Here is a 15,774-nt window from a genome sequence, read left to right as displayed (position 1 = left end):
CAGGGGCAGGATCTCCCGAGCCAGCCCCACTACCGTTCAGTGCAGGGCTGACTGTTCTGGGGGCAAAGAAAGAGGCCTTTGCTGAGCGGGGCATCGCCACACAGCACCTCCCCCACATGGCCGGGCCCTGACAGCCAACCGCCTGGGCCAGCCCGTGCCATCCCAGTGGCCTCGGGGGCGGCTGGCTTCCTGTGGCCCCTCGCTCTGACCTCTCTGGCTACCACCTCCCCGGCCCCTTCCTCAGCGGGGGAGACCCAGAGCAAAGCCCTCATCCTCAGTCTCCCTGGTCCCTTCCCGGCCAACTGCTCCTCTGACTCCGGATTGCTGCCCCCTTCCGCCCCCATGCCACTCTCCCCTCACCCCAACCTAGAGCCTTGGGGTCGTTTCGCCCTTCCCACTGAACGCCCGTTCCTGTCCCCAGATGTCTCACGTCCCCTTCCCATCTGAAATGCAGAAGCCTCCTCCAAGGCCTTCCGGCCGCCAGAGCGCCTGTCAGTCCTCTTCTGAGACACTTATTAGTCAATGCCCTTCCCTGTGGCCCCACTGCTCCTGCCCGCCCCCCCCCCCTCCTCTGTCACTCGGGTAATGTTTATTGTGCATCTACTGATTGAGGGAGGGACTGGGTCTTGTTATGTCTGCCCAGAACCCCACTAGCACCCTGCACTTGCTCCATCATACCACACTGCCCAGCCAGCGTGGCTCGGGGGTTAGAGCATCAGCCTCCGCACTGGAGGGTCTCGGGTTCAATTTCCCGTCCAGGGCACGTACCTGGGTTGCAGGTTCCATCCCCGGCCCTAGTTGGGGCACTTGTGGGAGGCAACTAATCGATGTGTCTCACATCGATGTTTCTCTCAAAATCAATGGGAAAAGTATCCTCACTCCTTGGGTGATTAAAAAAGAACACAACAACAAAAAACAACTGAGTACCACTGAACACCCCAAATCATCCCCACAGACTGCTTGCCGCCCTCGGACAGCACCTCACTGCACAGGGAGAGAGAGTCGGGACAGATCTCAGGGTTTCATTTCCCCAAGAGACCAGGAGCCTGAGCTTGCAGCCTCCTTCGAGGCTGAACACAGTCCAGGCCGGAGGCAGGGAGGAATGCAATGACCCCATTCAGTCTCTCCCAGTATGGAAAAATCCTTGAGAAATAATGCTGGCATTCTGTGCGCTTTTCCAGGGAGAATGAACGTGTGGGTATGTGTGAATTCGGGGCTGTCCGTAAAACAGAGGCCGCATTTACGTCCACAGGAGGACAGGACAGCCGTGTGGAAAGGGCAGTCTGTATGGCTTGAGCTCTTGGGCTCTGGAGACAAATGGAACAGGACTCAAATCCCACCTCCACCAGGTACCAGCTGTGTGGCCTGGGCGGGTTATCGAAATCCTGTTTTTCGATTTCTCCCTTCTTTAAAATGGGAATAAGACTTCTTGCCTCGTGGGTACAGCTTTGGAGGGATCAGGTGCGGCAGTGCGTGATTGTAAGTGGCCTGGAGGTGAACTGGGGCTCTCATCGTAACGTAAGGCTTCCTGAGAACTTCCAGAACATTCTTCCTCAGTGGACCTGAATGCACAGTAATGACTGGGTTCCATTCATCCACCTGGTCTGATCCAGGAGAAACATCTCTAGTCCTGTCCTACCAGCGCCCCACACGGGACGGGGAGGGGAAGGGGGGGAGCCTTGTCGTCCGCCTGCTCATGGTCAGGCAGGCTCGTCAGCCAGCCAGGAGCGCTGACATTGAAGGGGAGAACGGAAGGAGGAAGCCGAGCGTGGGAAACGGAGGCAGGAGCAGCGGCTGGGTCTTGACTGAGAGGCAGCTGCCTTTCCCACCCCGAGGGGATGATGTCACCCCCGGAGAGAGAGCCAGGGGCAAGCTGCTGTCTGGTCCAGAGCGTGGGACCTTCTCGATCCCGGGGTTTCTCTGGCCCCAGGACCAGAAGAGGGAGAAGAGAGCAGTGTGGGGTGGGAGGGAAGAAAGGGCCCCATCAGAGAAGACCCCGAGCTGGAAATCATCAGCACGGAATCCCAGCCTCCAGGCGGGAGGGTGTGGAGTCCCTCTCCGGCCTCCCAGGGCTTCAGGCCCTTCCTCGGGGACCAAATCACACCCCACTTGGTCTGGGTGGGAATGGAGCTAACAGCCGCCTCGTCTTCTCTGCTGCGAACATTCTCCTGTCCCAGCGACGGTGTGGGAATCCTACCTGAGAAAGGCCACACGAGGCCCCCCACGCTCCTAGCATCCATCCACCCGCCCACCGCCCACCGTCCACCCCGCCCCTCCTGAGCCTCCACGTGTTTCCTTCTGAAATTTGTCTTCATGTCCAACTTTAGTCTCTCTCGCTGCGGCTGAAACCAGCCTGGGCTCCCTCCCACATTAGAGCTGGATGCCCAGGCACGCTCCTGGGGTCTGTGCAGAGCCACTGGCTGTGGTCTGAGGCCTGGCCTGGGTCAGGCTGAAGCTCGGCCACTGGACGCTGGGCAGATGCACCACCCTGTGTGCTTCGGCTTCTGAATCTGTAAAATGATAACCCTTCCCACATGGGCAGGGGCCCTCACCCTCCCCTCTCCACGGCCAGATCCGACCCGTGGTGACCCGGGAGGCTGGCAGGGGTGGCAGGAGTCCTCCCCACTCGGAGGTTCAGTTTCTCCCTCAGTGTTTCCAGATCATTCTTCCCAAGACTCCCCTCACAATTCTCACCATATCTGCATATGGCCTAGGCTCTTACTAGTATTTAATACCTTGCCTATATCTACGGCTTGTGGAAGTGCTTTTATATAGGAACCTAGATGAAATGCATGTCACCTGCCGGGAGCAGATGGCCGCTCTAAAACTGATTTTTCATCTGAGCATCACCTACGCCACCTTGAGTGCTTCCAGTGGAGACGCCGATCTACTGCCTGAGGTTCCTGGGTATTCGTGGGAGGACCGGACCAGACCCGAGACCCCAGCCTGGCTCCTACTCAAGGGCTCCCCATGTCATCCTCACCCCTGACTTCTCAGCCTCATGGGATTGTTGTGAAAAGAAACCAGGCTGGCCAGTGGCCGTGCAAAGACCCATCGTACAGAGAGCAGAACATGAAGTCTGGGACGGACTCCAAGAGCCAGGGAAGGTGCCTCTCCACCAAATCATCAGAGGAGGAAGGGACTGGCTGCCCTGGGCGAGAGGGGACGCTGCTGCTGGGAAGCCAGACCCCAGCATCCTGGACCTCCGGGCCCCAGCCCTCGAGGTGGGGCGTGAGGGGTCAGCTGTCCATGGCCAGCACCCTTGCCGGGCACTCGCTGGGCCCGCCGTGGTGTGGGGGGAGTGGCGGTGGGAAAGGGGGGCACCAGCATCCTCAGCAGCCCTCCCGCCCTCTCCTAGCCCCTGACCGGTCCCACAGCTGTGCCTCCAGCAGCCGTCTCACGCCCTCTCCCAGCTCAGCCATGGGCCTGGGCAGTGTGCCCTGCCTGTCCCCCCCCCCTTTCCCCTCACTCCCAGGCTCCCCACACAGTGCCTTTCAGCCCCCTCTGGAAAGCTACAAGGGAGGGTTCAGGGCCGGAAATGGGAAAAGCCCCGCTTTCTGCCCAAGCAGCCCATTCTCCAGCCCAGTGAAATGGGGACCTTCACAGCCCCTGCCCCTTGGCTGGAGGCCTCAAACAGGAAGGTAGAGTAGAAACTTTGCCAAGAACCAGAGAGGAAGGACGGGAAAGAAAGGAGGAAGTCTGAGATGGATGAGCCCACTCTCCCATCCGGACCATCTCCCGGGGGCCGTGTGCTCCGGCAAGAAGCAGACAGACAGAGGTGCCCAATCTCGCCCCTTCGCTGGCCTCTCCGCCTCACCAAGCCCTTCTCCCCGACAGCTTCGGCTCCTGTCCCCGGCAGTCGGTCAATCAAGTTCCTCGGGCATCCAAGGAACCTAAAAAAGTTCCCTTCCTTTTCTCCTTCCTAGTTCAGGCTTTCACATTCCTGCACGGACTCTTCTAATAGCCTTCTAGCCCATCCTCTGCCTCCGTTTCTTTTAAAAAAAAAATATTTTTATTGATTTCAGAGAGGAAAGGAGAGGGAGAGAGAAACAGAAATGATGAGAGAGAATCATTGATGGGCTGCCTCCTGCAGGACCCCCCTGGGGATCGAGCCCACAACCCGGGCATGTGCCCTGACCAGGAATCAAACCGTGACCTCCTGGTTCACAGGTCCACACACAACCTCTGAGCCACGCCGGCCGAGCTCGTCCAAACTCCTCTTTGCCCCGGCTCTACACGTCAAGGGAACTGCAGTGCGAGGTCCTCTGCAAAAGCGTTGACCTGCCTCAGGAAATGTGCTCTTTTGCACCAAGAGCTGAAGGCTGATCCTGCCCTGTCTCCTCTGTCACCATTGTTTCTCCTCCTTTCGTTGCCTTTAGGCCTGGTCCTCCTCCAGATGCCAGAACCTCCTGAACTGTGGCCACTAGCGGCCTACCTTCGAGCAACACCGCGTTGTCCTAGGATGGCCTTCTCCAGCCTGAGAGAAGTCCCTCTCCTGGTTCCCCAGGCCTCATCTGGGGTGGGCCTTCCAAGAGCTGGCCTCCATCCACCGCCGCCTCCTCCAGGAAGCCCTCCCAGCCTGGCTGTACCTCACGAGCCCCCATCGCTCAGCCTGTGTGCACTTTATTTGCTCTCTACTGATCTGAACTCATAAGGAACGCCCTGTGAGCATCTTACATCTGCTTCCTCCGTGTGCTGTGTCTACCCCTTTGTTAGAAGCCCTCGGGGAGCGGAGTGTAAGGAACAGCTGGTCCCAAGGCCTGTGCTCCAGGCAGGGCCCCTCGTTGGCGGCTGGAGCCGGGAGAGATGTGTTCCCTGCCGAGTAGTTGCAGCCCCCAAGCCCCGTGTCCTAATGAAGAAGTGTGTCAGCTGCTGCTACTTCGCTGCCACATTTCATCCCTGAAACCCGATCCTGCTGTCCGGTCCAGGCAGGGCCCAGGGGCCAGTTCTCTAGATATTAACCACATGGAGCCAGGATCCCCAAACCCTCGGCCTCCCCCGCCCCCACCCGAGCTCACTCATTACAGAGCAAATATTCTACTTCAAGAAACTGGGAAGCTCTGCTGCTTTGGTTTTCAGGAACAGACTCTTCTTGTCCAGCTTTCCTGGGGCCAGGGACAGGGCCGGGAGGCAGGAGGGGAGCGAGAAGGCCTCGGACAGAGACCGCTTCACAGCCCCTGACTGTTCCGCTTTCCAGCAGGTTTAACCCACAGTGTCTGCGGGACCCATGCTGCTGGAAAGGAATTTCGTGGAATAAATGTCGAACTTGACTGATATTCCACAAGTGCCATTCCTGGGCACGCACTGCAAAGCCAGTCCTCCTGGGTGGCAGGGATGGTTCTGGCTGGGAGGAACACACACGCACACACGCACACGTACACAACCCTCAAACTCATGACAAACCTCATGCCTTCCCCACCCTACTGCAGACCTGGGGGATCAATAAGCCAACACCTCCTATTCCAACCAAGCTGCATTGAATTCACCCCCCATAACCCTTACAAGAGCCAGAGGGCTGAGCCAGGGCCAACTCAGCTCTTCATTCCCACTGGGGAAACTGAGGCGCTGAGGTTTGGCTCAGACACCTAAGCACGGGGCTGAGGTGTCGGGGAGTGAAGGAGACGCTAACAGCTCTGCCTGTCACTCCGCTGTCTCCTTTCCCGGCAGCGGGTGGGCTGGCACAGGGGCGGGGCTGGAGCCCCATGGGGGGGGGGGCATAGCTCTCCCATCTGAGTGTCATTCTGGGCCCCAGGCCAGGCATTTGGCTTCCTCTCCAAGAGAGTCAAAGGCTGAAGCTGCTCAGACAAAGGGCCAAACGAAAGCTAATGGGGAGCAGGGAACTTCGGCCTCTCCCCTTCCTCTTCCTGGGGACCAGGGGCTCCGGCCCTTGGCAGGAGACGGTGCCAACCAGGACCTGGAGCTCAGCTCGCTGCAGATGCCTGTTTGCTGTTCCTATTCTCCTGGCACCCACAGGCTCTGTCTTCCTCCCCTCACTACCTCCCACCTAGGGTGCATAAAAAATGCAAATCGGTAGGATTTTAAAATTCCAGCCCATGCCAGGAACACCCACAAACCCTCTATTTAGGCATATCCTGAGGTGGGTGGTGTGGTCCCAGATTCCAAGCAAAAAAAAAAAAGATTCTGCTAGATTCTTTTCTCAGCTGGGCCTTGGACTTCAGACAGTATCTGTGATGATCTTGACCTTCCTCTCTGGTGCTGGACAAACGCATGGGAAAGGTCAGAACTGTGTGTGTGTAGTCATCCCCAACTGTCTTGGGAAGCATGTGAAACTAGTCGGAGGGGACAGGATGGAGACTCTTCTGTCGCTCACCGAATTCGCTGGGTAACTTTCCCTTCTGACTGTCCCACAAGGACTTCAGGAGGAAGTACCAGGAGCGCCCGGACCTGAGAGGGCAGGCCCTGGAGTGGCGGACAGGGAGCCTGACCATCGCTGAGAACACCTGCCCTCCGCACTCCTCTCCCCAGAGCTGCCCTGCCAGGCTGCCAGGCTCCCTCCCTCCGCAGCGGGAAGAGTGCAGGGGTTTGCAGGCAGGAGGGGAGAGGATGCCAGGGATGGCAAGCCCAGGGTGGGCACTGCCTGGATCCAGGTCTGCTGTTGTGAGCCTGGGTGCCCCCGGCTGTGGAAAGTTAAGGGGAGGAGGAGGAGGAGGAGGTGGTGGTGGAGGTGAAGGAGGAGGAGGAGGAGAGAAAAGGTGAGGCTGACAAGTCGTCGACTCCCAGAGAAACACACTAAATGGGCAAAAACAGACAGAGGCGAGGACACAAGAGAGCCTGGCGGACAGTCCGTGGGAATTCTGGCGGTTGAAGGAACATGGTGGCAGGTAGGGGGGCAGGTATCTGAAGTCAGTGAGAATCAACCAGAGTTGGAGCAGGCTCCCCCCACCCCCACCTGGGTACCCCACCACCCCCAACACACTGAGCTCCTTCTCCCGGACCCAGCACCCCCGCCCCCGCACGCCCCCAGCCCAGGCCTGACATCTGGCGGGGCCTCCGCAGCTCCCGCTCCGACCTGCCAGGCGGTTCTCTCCGCCCGGCAGGGCCCTCCCCCGCCGTTCCAGCTGCCAGCCCCCTCCCTGCTGGCAGGCAAGCCCGGGCAGACAGCCGGCCCGGCGGCCCCCGCAGCCACGGCGGCTCTGCCAAGCCCGGCAGAGTCGGGGGCCCCAGGCGGTGCCAGCTCCCCTCGAGCGACCAGTCCCCGGCTGACCTTCTGCCCCGGGCAGGCATCCGGCCCGCGCGCGCTCCCCAGCGCCCCGCCCGCCCCAAATCGCCGGGCACCCCGCGTCCCTCTCTTTCTCTCTTTTTTCTTTTCCTGTGTCTATGAGTTTTGTTTGTTTTTTTGTTTTGTTTTGTTTTTGCTTAATCCCTACACCTTTTTCACGCAGCCCCTCAACCGCGCCCCGCTCCTCCTGTGCGGGCGTCTAGGTCCCACTGCGCCGCGTGTGCGCGCGTCCCGGTGTGCGCCCTCGGTGCGCGCCCTCTTTTCTGCCCAGGGTTCCCTGGCACCTTTCGGTCTGGGTTGGGTTAGCTCGGTCTCTGTCACTTGTTCCTGTGGCCTCGCTCTCACACAATCTTTGCTTCAAGTTTCCTCGTGGCCCTTTTCCCTCGGGACAGGCCCTGCCCTCTGCCCGCCAGTGCGCGTCCCCTCCCCCTTCTCCTCCTCGGCCTTCCTCCTCCCGCGCGCGTCCGGGCTCCCGGGGTCCGGCGAGGCCAGGTACCCATCGGGGGCGCACCCCGCCCTGGCGCCCGCTCCTCTCTTACCAGCTCCTGTTTGAGGCGGCGCAGATAGCAGTCCATTTCCCCGCTCTTCTTCCTCATGCGCCCATTTGCCGGGCTCGGCTCCACCCCAGAGTCCCAGCCCCACTGACACCGCGCGCCCCGCGGGCTCCTGACCCTGCGATCCGCGCCTCTCGCAGCTCCGAGCCGAGCTTGCGGGACTTGGAGCCGCTTCCCCGGCTGCTGCCTGCGCGCGGCCCGTGCCGGGGCGGAGGGAGGAGCGGGCCAGCCTATCAGCGTTCAGGGGGGATGCCCTCAGCCAATCAGAAGAGCGCACGGGGGGCGCGGGCTGGGCGCCCGCTGGCGGACCGTGACCCCGCGGGGGGTTGCGCTCGGCCGGGGCCGCAGCTCCTGGCCCCTCCTTGGGGCGCTGGCGGGGGACACCTGGTCCTGGGCAGCACGGCGCGGGGCGCAGGGACGCAGGACTGCACCGACGCCCGCCGGCGAAGCACGTGAGCCCTGTCTGGTCACAGCGAGAGCACCGTCCTACGGGTGGGCACCGGGTAGCGGTCTCAGAAGGAGGCTGAGTGCTTAGTGTCAACCCCTTCGCCGAACTCCGACCCTCCGTCCTCCGCCGCGCGGCAGCTCTTTGTGTGTTTGTTTGTTTGTTCGTTTCCCCCGAGGTGGACTCTGGGCGCGTGGCTCCCCCCACCTCCTCGTGGAGGGTCCTCCCAGCCGGTCTGTTCACTTATTTAACACATTGAAGGCTCGCCGCCCTCCCCTCCAGGTTGTAGGTCCTGGGAGGCTGCGTGGGACAGGCCCGGTCTCTGCTCCCAAGAACGTACATGGGGCGGGGACAGGAGAAGAATGAGACAAACACGTAAGAAAACGCGGTGATTTTATGAAAACATAAAACGGAGGGACGCTTGCGGCTGCTCCCAGTAGCTGGGCGGGGAGAGGAGAAGCAGGCCTTTCCCGTGCCCGGTGCCCAGGTGGCCCCCGTCTCCCTAACGCGGGAAGCGCCCCGTACGGCCGGGGAAGGGAGAGGGACTCAGAGGTGCTCCGATCCCATTCAACAGGCACCGCCGGGGCGCCCGAGGTGTGCGAGCTCCGGCCGGGCCCTGGGCCGGGGAGTGTCTGCCGATGAGCCCGAGAGGGGCCGCCGACACGCCCGCCGCTCCTCCGGGCGGAGCTCGGATCCACCCCGCCGGGCTCCGTGCGCCCAGGCGCTGCGCCGCCCGGCCTGGCCCGCGGGGGGGGCGGTGTGGCACGGCTCGAGAGTAATTAGGGCAATTAGCGGCGTGTGGTTTCAAGGTAATTAACGGGGAACGAGTGCCCCAAGCAGAATTTAGGGTCTCCGAGCGAGACAGAACCTTGAAGACCCCACACAAGGCGAGAAGAGGGAGTGCAGGCGCGGCCATTCCACTCCGTGTCAGCGAAGAGCGCCTCTGCTTATCCTGGGAGATGAGAGAGAAGGAAGAGGGATGCAAATGAACATCTTTAGACTTGAAGACTGGCAGAGCCCCTTCTCCCAGGTCCTCAATTACAGTGACGTGCCCACGTGTTTCGGCCTCGCGCCGAGAGCCCCGTGGGGAGAAGCTGGAGCGGCAGCCGAGGGATGGAGGGAGGAAAGGAGAGGCGCGGGTCTGCTTCCGTGACCTCTCGTCAAGCCCAGGTGCGCCCCCTCCCTTCGAGGTCGCTGTTCAGGATCCCGCGTGGGTCAGAAAAACCGACACCCGCGGGATGGTGCTCCGGCATTTCCCACGAGCGCTGGGCGAGCCTGAAATTGCATTTCTCTGCTCCCTGGAGGCCGCCCCGCTGGCCCTCCCCACCCTCTGGCTTCCTTGCAGCTGTGAGCTGAGATGCAGTGGTTCTCAACCTTCCTAATGCCGTGACCCTTTAATACAGTTCCTCATGTTGCGGTGACCCCCAACCATAAAATTATTTTCGTTGCTACTTCATAACTGTAATGTTGCTACTGTTATGAATCGTAATGTAAATATCTGATATGCAGGATGTATTTTCAGGGGTCGCGACCCACAGGTTGAGAACCGCTGTAAGGGCTCCTTCCCGTGGGGCGGAGTGTCCAGAGGGAGCCACCCCCAAGGCCCGAGCTGCTGTCCTCAGCCCCCTGGGCCAGTGCTGGAGGTGAACCCTATGGTGTGGGGTAGAGAGAGGAGCCTGGACATCAGCCTAGAGTCCACAGCTGATGGGAAGACCCCAAAGGGGGTTCCCCAACCCGAGGGCAGAGCTTCCTCACTGACACCGAGCACACCCGGGGTCTGTGCTTGCCCTCCTCTTCAGAGTCAAGTTTAAGCTGGGGTTTCTGCATCCCGAGGGCTCAGGCACTGGACTCCTGCGGGAGGATGGGGGTGGCTGCCGTCACAGCTTCCAGCACTGAGGCTGGGCTCATGGCAGAACCTGGGACTGGGTGGGCAGGTCCTCCAGACTCTTGACAACACGGGATGACGTTGCGCAAATGCTTTCCTTCCACTGGCCTCAGTTTCCCTGGCTGATGGTTTAAACCTCTGTGAGTCTAACCCTTTTATACTCCTCAGAAAACTCGACTCCCACAATGATCCGTATAGTCAGGACGAGGGGAGTCCGTCTTAGAGATAAAGGCTATGTCATCAGCAAAGCCAGACCGCATTCCATCCATCCGCTCCTCAGCAGATGACTGTAGTCTCAGCGCGGTGCTCGAAGGAGGTCCCGGAGAAGTCGGAGGTGCTATTTCTGTGCGGCTCCCACGGGACTTGGGAGGACAATTACTGTCAAACTCTGAGTCCTTCCGTGATGCTGGGCCATTGTGACTTTCTTGCTCCCTGTCCCCTGAGAAGGCCAAGGTCACACCCGGGGCTGTGGGGCTCTCTCTCACCTTGTTCCTGAAGAGGTCATCTGGGCGGAGCAGGAGGCAGGAGCAGGAAAAAGGGCTGCTCCCCTTCTCTCTTTTTCTAAAAATGTTTAAGTGGTAGAGAATCAAGCCTGTTGCCATGGTTATATAAACATGGGTAAATATTTCTGGACTGAGGATGGGGGTGTGTGGATATGATCCATTTTTGCAGAAGAGGAATCAAATGGTCAGCCTCCTCCCTTCTGCCCCCCAAAAGTCAACCTCGAGGGAGGATGAGATTATCTCACTTGGAAATGAGGACTAAATCGGAGATTTTGAGATTGGTTTTCAACATGCTTTCTCACAGCCACCACCCTGAGCTGGGCTGGAACCCTGAGCAGGCATCTCAGCATTTACCCCCTGCCGGTGGGATAAGTGTAAGGGAGATGGAAATGCCGTCTGTGGGTGTCAGACTCTTGGGGTTGACCCAGCCTAGTGAGGGAGGGTGGCCCCTCTGTCCCACTGCCAGAGCCGGAGGGTCCTGGCACCGATGACTAAGCTCACAGGGAGGGGCAGAACCAGCTGTGTCCCAACAGGGCTCAGATCCTAAACTAAACAATGGAAACGCTGCCATTCTCCTGGCCCGGATCCACAGCCCCCACCTGGAGCACCCGCCCCCCAAGTCCTGGCTAGCTCCTGCAGGCCCACCCCGGGGTGAGGTGATGTCCATCTCATCGTCATTGGCAACAGAAGGGCTGGGGGCTCATCCTGATGTGAGGAAAGAAACACGTGACCACACGCCGTCTGGAAACCTCATCATCACATCACCCTCCCTAGGGTGGGGTCTACGTCCCCAGTGCCCTCATGCCTCCACCCCTTGTGGCTGCCAACAGCCATTACCCGCCCCCCGCCCCCCCCCCCACCGGCTCCCCCAGGCCTCCTGAGCACCAACAGGAAAGGGTGACCCTAGAGATAAACACGTGTTGTTGGCAAGAGTTCAGATATCACTGCGAACCGATCTCTCCAGGCGCCCGGCCCCAGAGGTTTTAAGCAGAGACTGCGGGTCTGTGTGCACACCCCCCGGGGTCTTCAGAGGTGGGGGGGGGGGGGGGGGCGGGGGATCTGGATGGAGGCCCAGCTCTTCTCTGAAGAATCTAACTCCTACCTTTCATGGCATCGTCCTCTGACAGAGGGCTGGGCGCCTTGCCTCTTCCAATCCCAACTCCAGGGAGACAGCAGAGGGAGGAAGTGGCCTCTATGCTGGGGGCCTCTTGGTTCCCAAAGAAAGAGTCTCTTTGGGTTTTAATTGAAGACTCTTCTGACTTGGTAGAGGAATCAAAGACTGCTCGTTAACAGCTCCTTAGCTTTCGGGGTCTCCCAACGTAGCGTGTCATTCTCCCCACTCACAGACAGAGCGCTGAGGCCCAAAGACTTTGGTCTGTGTGGTGATGCAGTAAAGTCTCCCTGTCTCCAAGGTAACCCCTTTCTGGTACCCTGGTCTGCAGAAAGCAGGATTGCTGCGATGACTAGGGCCACGGAGGGAGAGCGTCCCGGTAGCTCCCCCTCCACGGCACCGCCATGGCTTTTGCACATAGTTCTAACCTAGACATCGCTCCCACAGCCTTACCTTCTGTACAAAGTCACCCGGCGGCAAGACGGGGCTGTTGGTTATGCAGGAGCTAAACTTTTTTTTTTTTTTGGAGGAGGGAAGAAATAGAAGGACAGTAAGTCCTTACTTATCGTTGTCGATGGGTTCTGAGACTTTAGCGAAACGACATGTAAGGAAACCATTTTTACCGTAAGCTAATCGATACAAACAAGAGTTAAGTTCCTATGGATCTCATAAAGGGACATTGAGTGAGATGCCCTTACTCGAGGGCCTGCTCTGTAGTTCTTTGAGAAAACTCCGTGTATGAATGGGCTAACTCATCTGAATAATTCAGAGGGAATTTTAAGTGCAAAATTAGGCTAGTTCAAATAATATACAGAGCCCTACTTGGAATTAGTTGCAGCTATGGGCCTGGTGCTTATAGTACCTGAGTGATGGCTTGTTGCTATTTGGAAAGCAAATATTTCCATTTTGTAAACATTTGCTGGAAAAGCAAACATTTTTTTCAACTGCAAAACACCTGAAGAATGCCAGGGCACAGCTAAAGGAAACACTTAGGAGATTTGTGCAGACGAACGCTGGTGTACTGCCCTGACAAGGAGAGGGGCTCGCTCGGCACGCTCCTGGGGGACATTTGGCCGCATCTGACGTCCCAGAGGCCCCACGCTGCCTTCCCTGTGGCCTCACCGTGGTCTGCAACTCAGAGCGAAGGCTCATTTGATCACACACCACTTGGCCATCGCCACCAGCTTCTAGTGGCTGTGGGCGAGGACCAGGGGTTGGCAGCCTGCCAGGGAGAGACTTGTTAGCGAGAGAGAAAGGAGGCTGCCTGCCTCTCTCCCCGGGCTGTGCAGTGAGGAGGGAAAGAGGTCACGTCTTGGGTTTGGCTTAGCGCAGTGTCGGCAAACTCATTAGTCAACAGAGCCAAATATCAACAGTACAACGATTGAAATTTCTTTTGAGAGCCAAATTTTTTAAACTTAAACGATATAGGTAGGTACATTGTTATGAATTTAATTAGGGTACTCCTAAGGCTTACGAAGAGCCACACTCAAGGGGCCAAAGAGCCGCATGTGGCTCTCGAGCCGCAGTTTGCCGACCACTGGCTTAGTGTGTCTTCGCTTCCACCGGGCAGCTCCACCTCCGCTCGTTTTCAGGGGCCAGAGACCTGTCTTAGCCCTGATCAGACCTCAGCCCTGGGGGATGGTGGAGATTTCAGCCTGGACACCCTGAGGGGACCCAGTGTCGGGGTGACGGCCGCTTCTGTGGTGGCTTCTGCTCACCTGTTTTTTTGTGGGGTGGGCAGCGGCTCCCGGCAGCGGCAGCGGCAGCAGTCCGTACCAAGACAAAGCCTCAGGTTTCCAGAGCAGAGAGCCAACGAGGCCAAGGAACACTGTCATCGCTTAACAAATGAAGACACATATTGAAAAACAGGAGCTGAACATGCAAAGGAGCTCGGGCTGTTCCCGCCCCGCCCCTCCCGCCTGCGGACAGGTTTTCTTTGCCGTGATTATTCCCCATGAATCATCACCCACCGCAGAGACTGAGGCGACGGAGAGTGAATAATGAACCCCAAATGGGCTTTTGTGTCTCTGCCTGGAGGGTTTGGGACATAACTAGCATTTTCATCTTTCTGACTTAGCGTCACAGCATCGGGGGGCTGAGAGGGACCTTCTAGATAATCAGGGGACTGTGAGCTCGTGGAAAGACCAGAAGTCAGGGCCGGGCGGGGGGCGGGGGGCGGGGGCTGCGCATCCGGCCTGCCGCTGACACAGGGCTCCTCCGTGCATTCAAGGCCTTCCTTGTGTCAGGCTCTGGCCTGCTCCTCCCAGACGCTCGAGGCCGGGACTCCTCTGCCTCCTTCTGCAGATGAGGAAGGAGACAGGAGCCAGAACCCTCCGGGCACCAGAGGCCCTGGCTCGGGCTCCGGAATCCACACCCTTTGGAACGGACGAGTAATTTTATTTTAAAACTTTTCTGTTTGTCAATCCTCACCAGAGGATATTTTTTTTTCCATTGCTTTTTAGAGGAAGTGGGAGAAAGAGAGAGAGAGAGAGAAAGAGAGAGAGAGAGAGACTTCGATGTGAGAGACACATCATTTGGTAGCCTCCTCCATGTGCCCCAACAGGGGCTGGGGATTGAACCTGAAACCCAGGTATGTGCCCTTGATGGGAAATCGAACCTTTCGGTGTGTGGGCTGACGCTCTAACCACCTAGCAACACAGGCCAGGGCGAGACAAGTAACTTCAACCTCTTTGGCTCTGCTTTCTCCTCTGCGCTCCCTAAAGTTTGAACACTCTAACGTTTCCTGCCCAAGCATTTCATTTTACAAGTCAGGAAAGTGCAGAAAGGTTAGGATTCTCCCTCGTCACTCACGTTGCTAACGGCAAAACCAGCCCAGAAAAGCAGACCCACCGATCTTTCTACCCTGTCCACCAGGCAGCCCCCGCCCCGCCCCCAATCTCACTTCGGCAGGTGTTTCTAGAGGAACCCAACCCCTTGCCTTTGAGACCATGGGTGCTATGGTTTCAGATGATAGACTGGAGGTGTCAGGATGGGTGGGGCCAGTCACAGCACCAGGCGAGCTCAGGAGGCTGGTGATATCTGCCTAACCACCTCGGACCCCTCTGTCTGTCTGCTGTGTGCTATCTTTCTCAGGGATCGGAATCATGCGGTAACCATGGGAACAAGCATGATGATGCCGTGCCTGGTGTGGCACATACACGCTCTCCCCAGGGAGTGGTGTTTACACTTGCTTGTCCTCATGGAGAAAATGTGCGTCCGTCTCTCACCCAGACGTCCTTCAGGGGGCAGTGGTGACAGTCTGCCCCTCCCTACCCTTCCCCCTGCCCTCTGTTCCCCATCCCCCCGATGCAGTCATTCCCCGGGGGGTGGTGAATGTGCCCTGGGGGGAGGCAGGGTCCAACCGTGTGCCCAGCAGCCAGCGTGCACCGCCCTCAGCACCCCATCCTGGGGTTCCCCTGCCCCCTCCCGGGGAAGGAGAATTGGAAAGGGGGTGTCAATACACAGATCCCAGAGTGCCTCCCAGGTGGGGACAGGGCACCCGGGCGAGGCGTTAGTATCCGTGTGTGTGTGTGTGTGTGTGTGTGTGTGTGCATGAGCGTGTGAGCCTGCACAAGGCTCAGACACTGAAACGCGCTCTCGCCCACCGGGGAGTGGAAAGTTAGCCTTGGCAGGTGAGGACGCCAGCGGGTATCGGTGTGATCTTCTCCAGTTGCTGTTGCTGGTGTTGCTGACACTCGCTCCCCCTCCCCTGAATTGTAATGAGGCGGCTGGGCAGTGGCTGGGAAGGGCCTGGGCGTGTGGAGAGGGGCGTGAGGCCTGCAATGCCCTCCTGGCTCTGGAAGCTGGCCGTGCCCGTGGCAGGTGGGCTGCGCTGAGGCAGCTGAGAGTTGGCATGTGCCCGTGGCCCACAAAGCAAGCTGTGTGGCTCCCTCGCTCTGGTGGGTGGGAGGAGAGATGGCAGTCCAGGGACTAAATCTGGGACGTTCTGCCATATGGCGGATGTGGGAGGCGACCGGGGCCTGACGGCAGGCAGGGCCCCTGGGGTCTTGGACTGGCTCTGCTGCTTCGAGACGGC

The 15,774-nt window shown here is 59.0% G+C and overlaps 1 protein-coding gene and 3 long non-coding RNA genes across 5 annotated transcripts in view; 2 read left to right on the top strand and 2 right to left on the bottom strand.

Moving 5' to 3' along the window:
• FAM212B (family with sequence similarity 212 member B) overlaps nucleotides 1-7,957 on the bottom strand; it is a 12,623-nt gene extending 4,666 nt beyond the window's left edge. The window contains exon 1 of the mRNA XM_006092535.3: nucleotides 7,780-7,957. Coding sequence (XP_006092597.1) covers nucleotides 7,780-7,836 — 57 coding nt within the window. The 5' untranslated portion in view covers nucleotides 7,837-7,957. The remainder of the gene's footprint in view (nucleotides 1-7,779) is intronic.
• Nucleotides 813-4,676, top strand: LOC111826772. Its single transcript, XR_002830157.1, has 2 exons — nucleotides 813-1,349; nucleotides 4,380-4,676. It is a non-coding gene; the product is annotated as an uncharacterized LOC111826772 (long non-coding RNA).
• A 183-nt stretch (nucleotides 7,958-8,140) lies between the features above and the next one.
• Nucleotides 8,141-15,774, top strand: part of LOC102417832 — a 9,373-nt gene continuing 1,739 nt past the window's right edge. Inside the window, exon 1 of the long non-coding RNA XR_002830177.1 lies at nucleotides 8,141-8,614. This is a non-coding gene — a long non-coding RNA (uncharacterized LOC102417832). The remainder of the gene's footprint in view (nucleotides 8,615-15,774) is intronic.
• Nucleotides 8,616-12,254, bottom strand: LOC106697767. 2 transcript variants are annotated; one of them, XR_002830175.1, is made up of 2 exons: nucleotides 12,192-12,254; nucleotides 8,616-10,685 (listed from the first exon to the last, which is right to left on the bottom strand). It is a non-coding gene; the product is annotated as an uncharacterized LOC106697767 (long non-coding RNA). The 2 variants fall into 2 exon arrangements; XR_002830176.1 differs by lacking the exon at nucleotides 12,192-12,254 and adding an exon at nucleotides 11,730-12,172.

This window comes from Myotis lucifugus, unplaced genomic scaffold, assembly GCF_000147115.1.
Source record: "Myotis lucifugus unplaced genomic scaffold, Myoluc2.0 scaffold_101, whole genome shotgun sequence".
Taxonomy (NCBI): domain Eukaryota; kingdom Metazoa; phylum Chordata; class Mammalia; order Chiroptera; family Vespertilionidae; genus Myotis; species Myotis lucifugus.
This window is presented reverse-complemented; position numbering and strand designations above follow the sequence as displayed.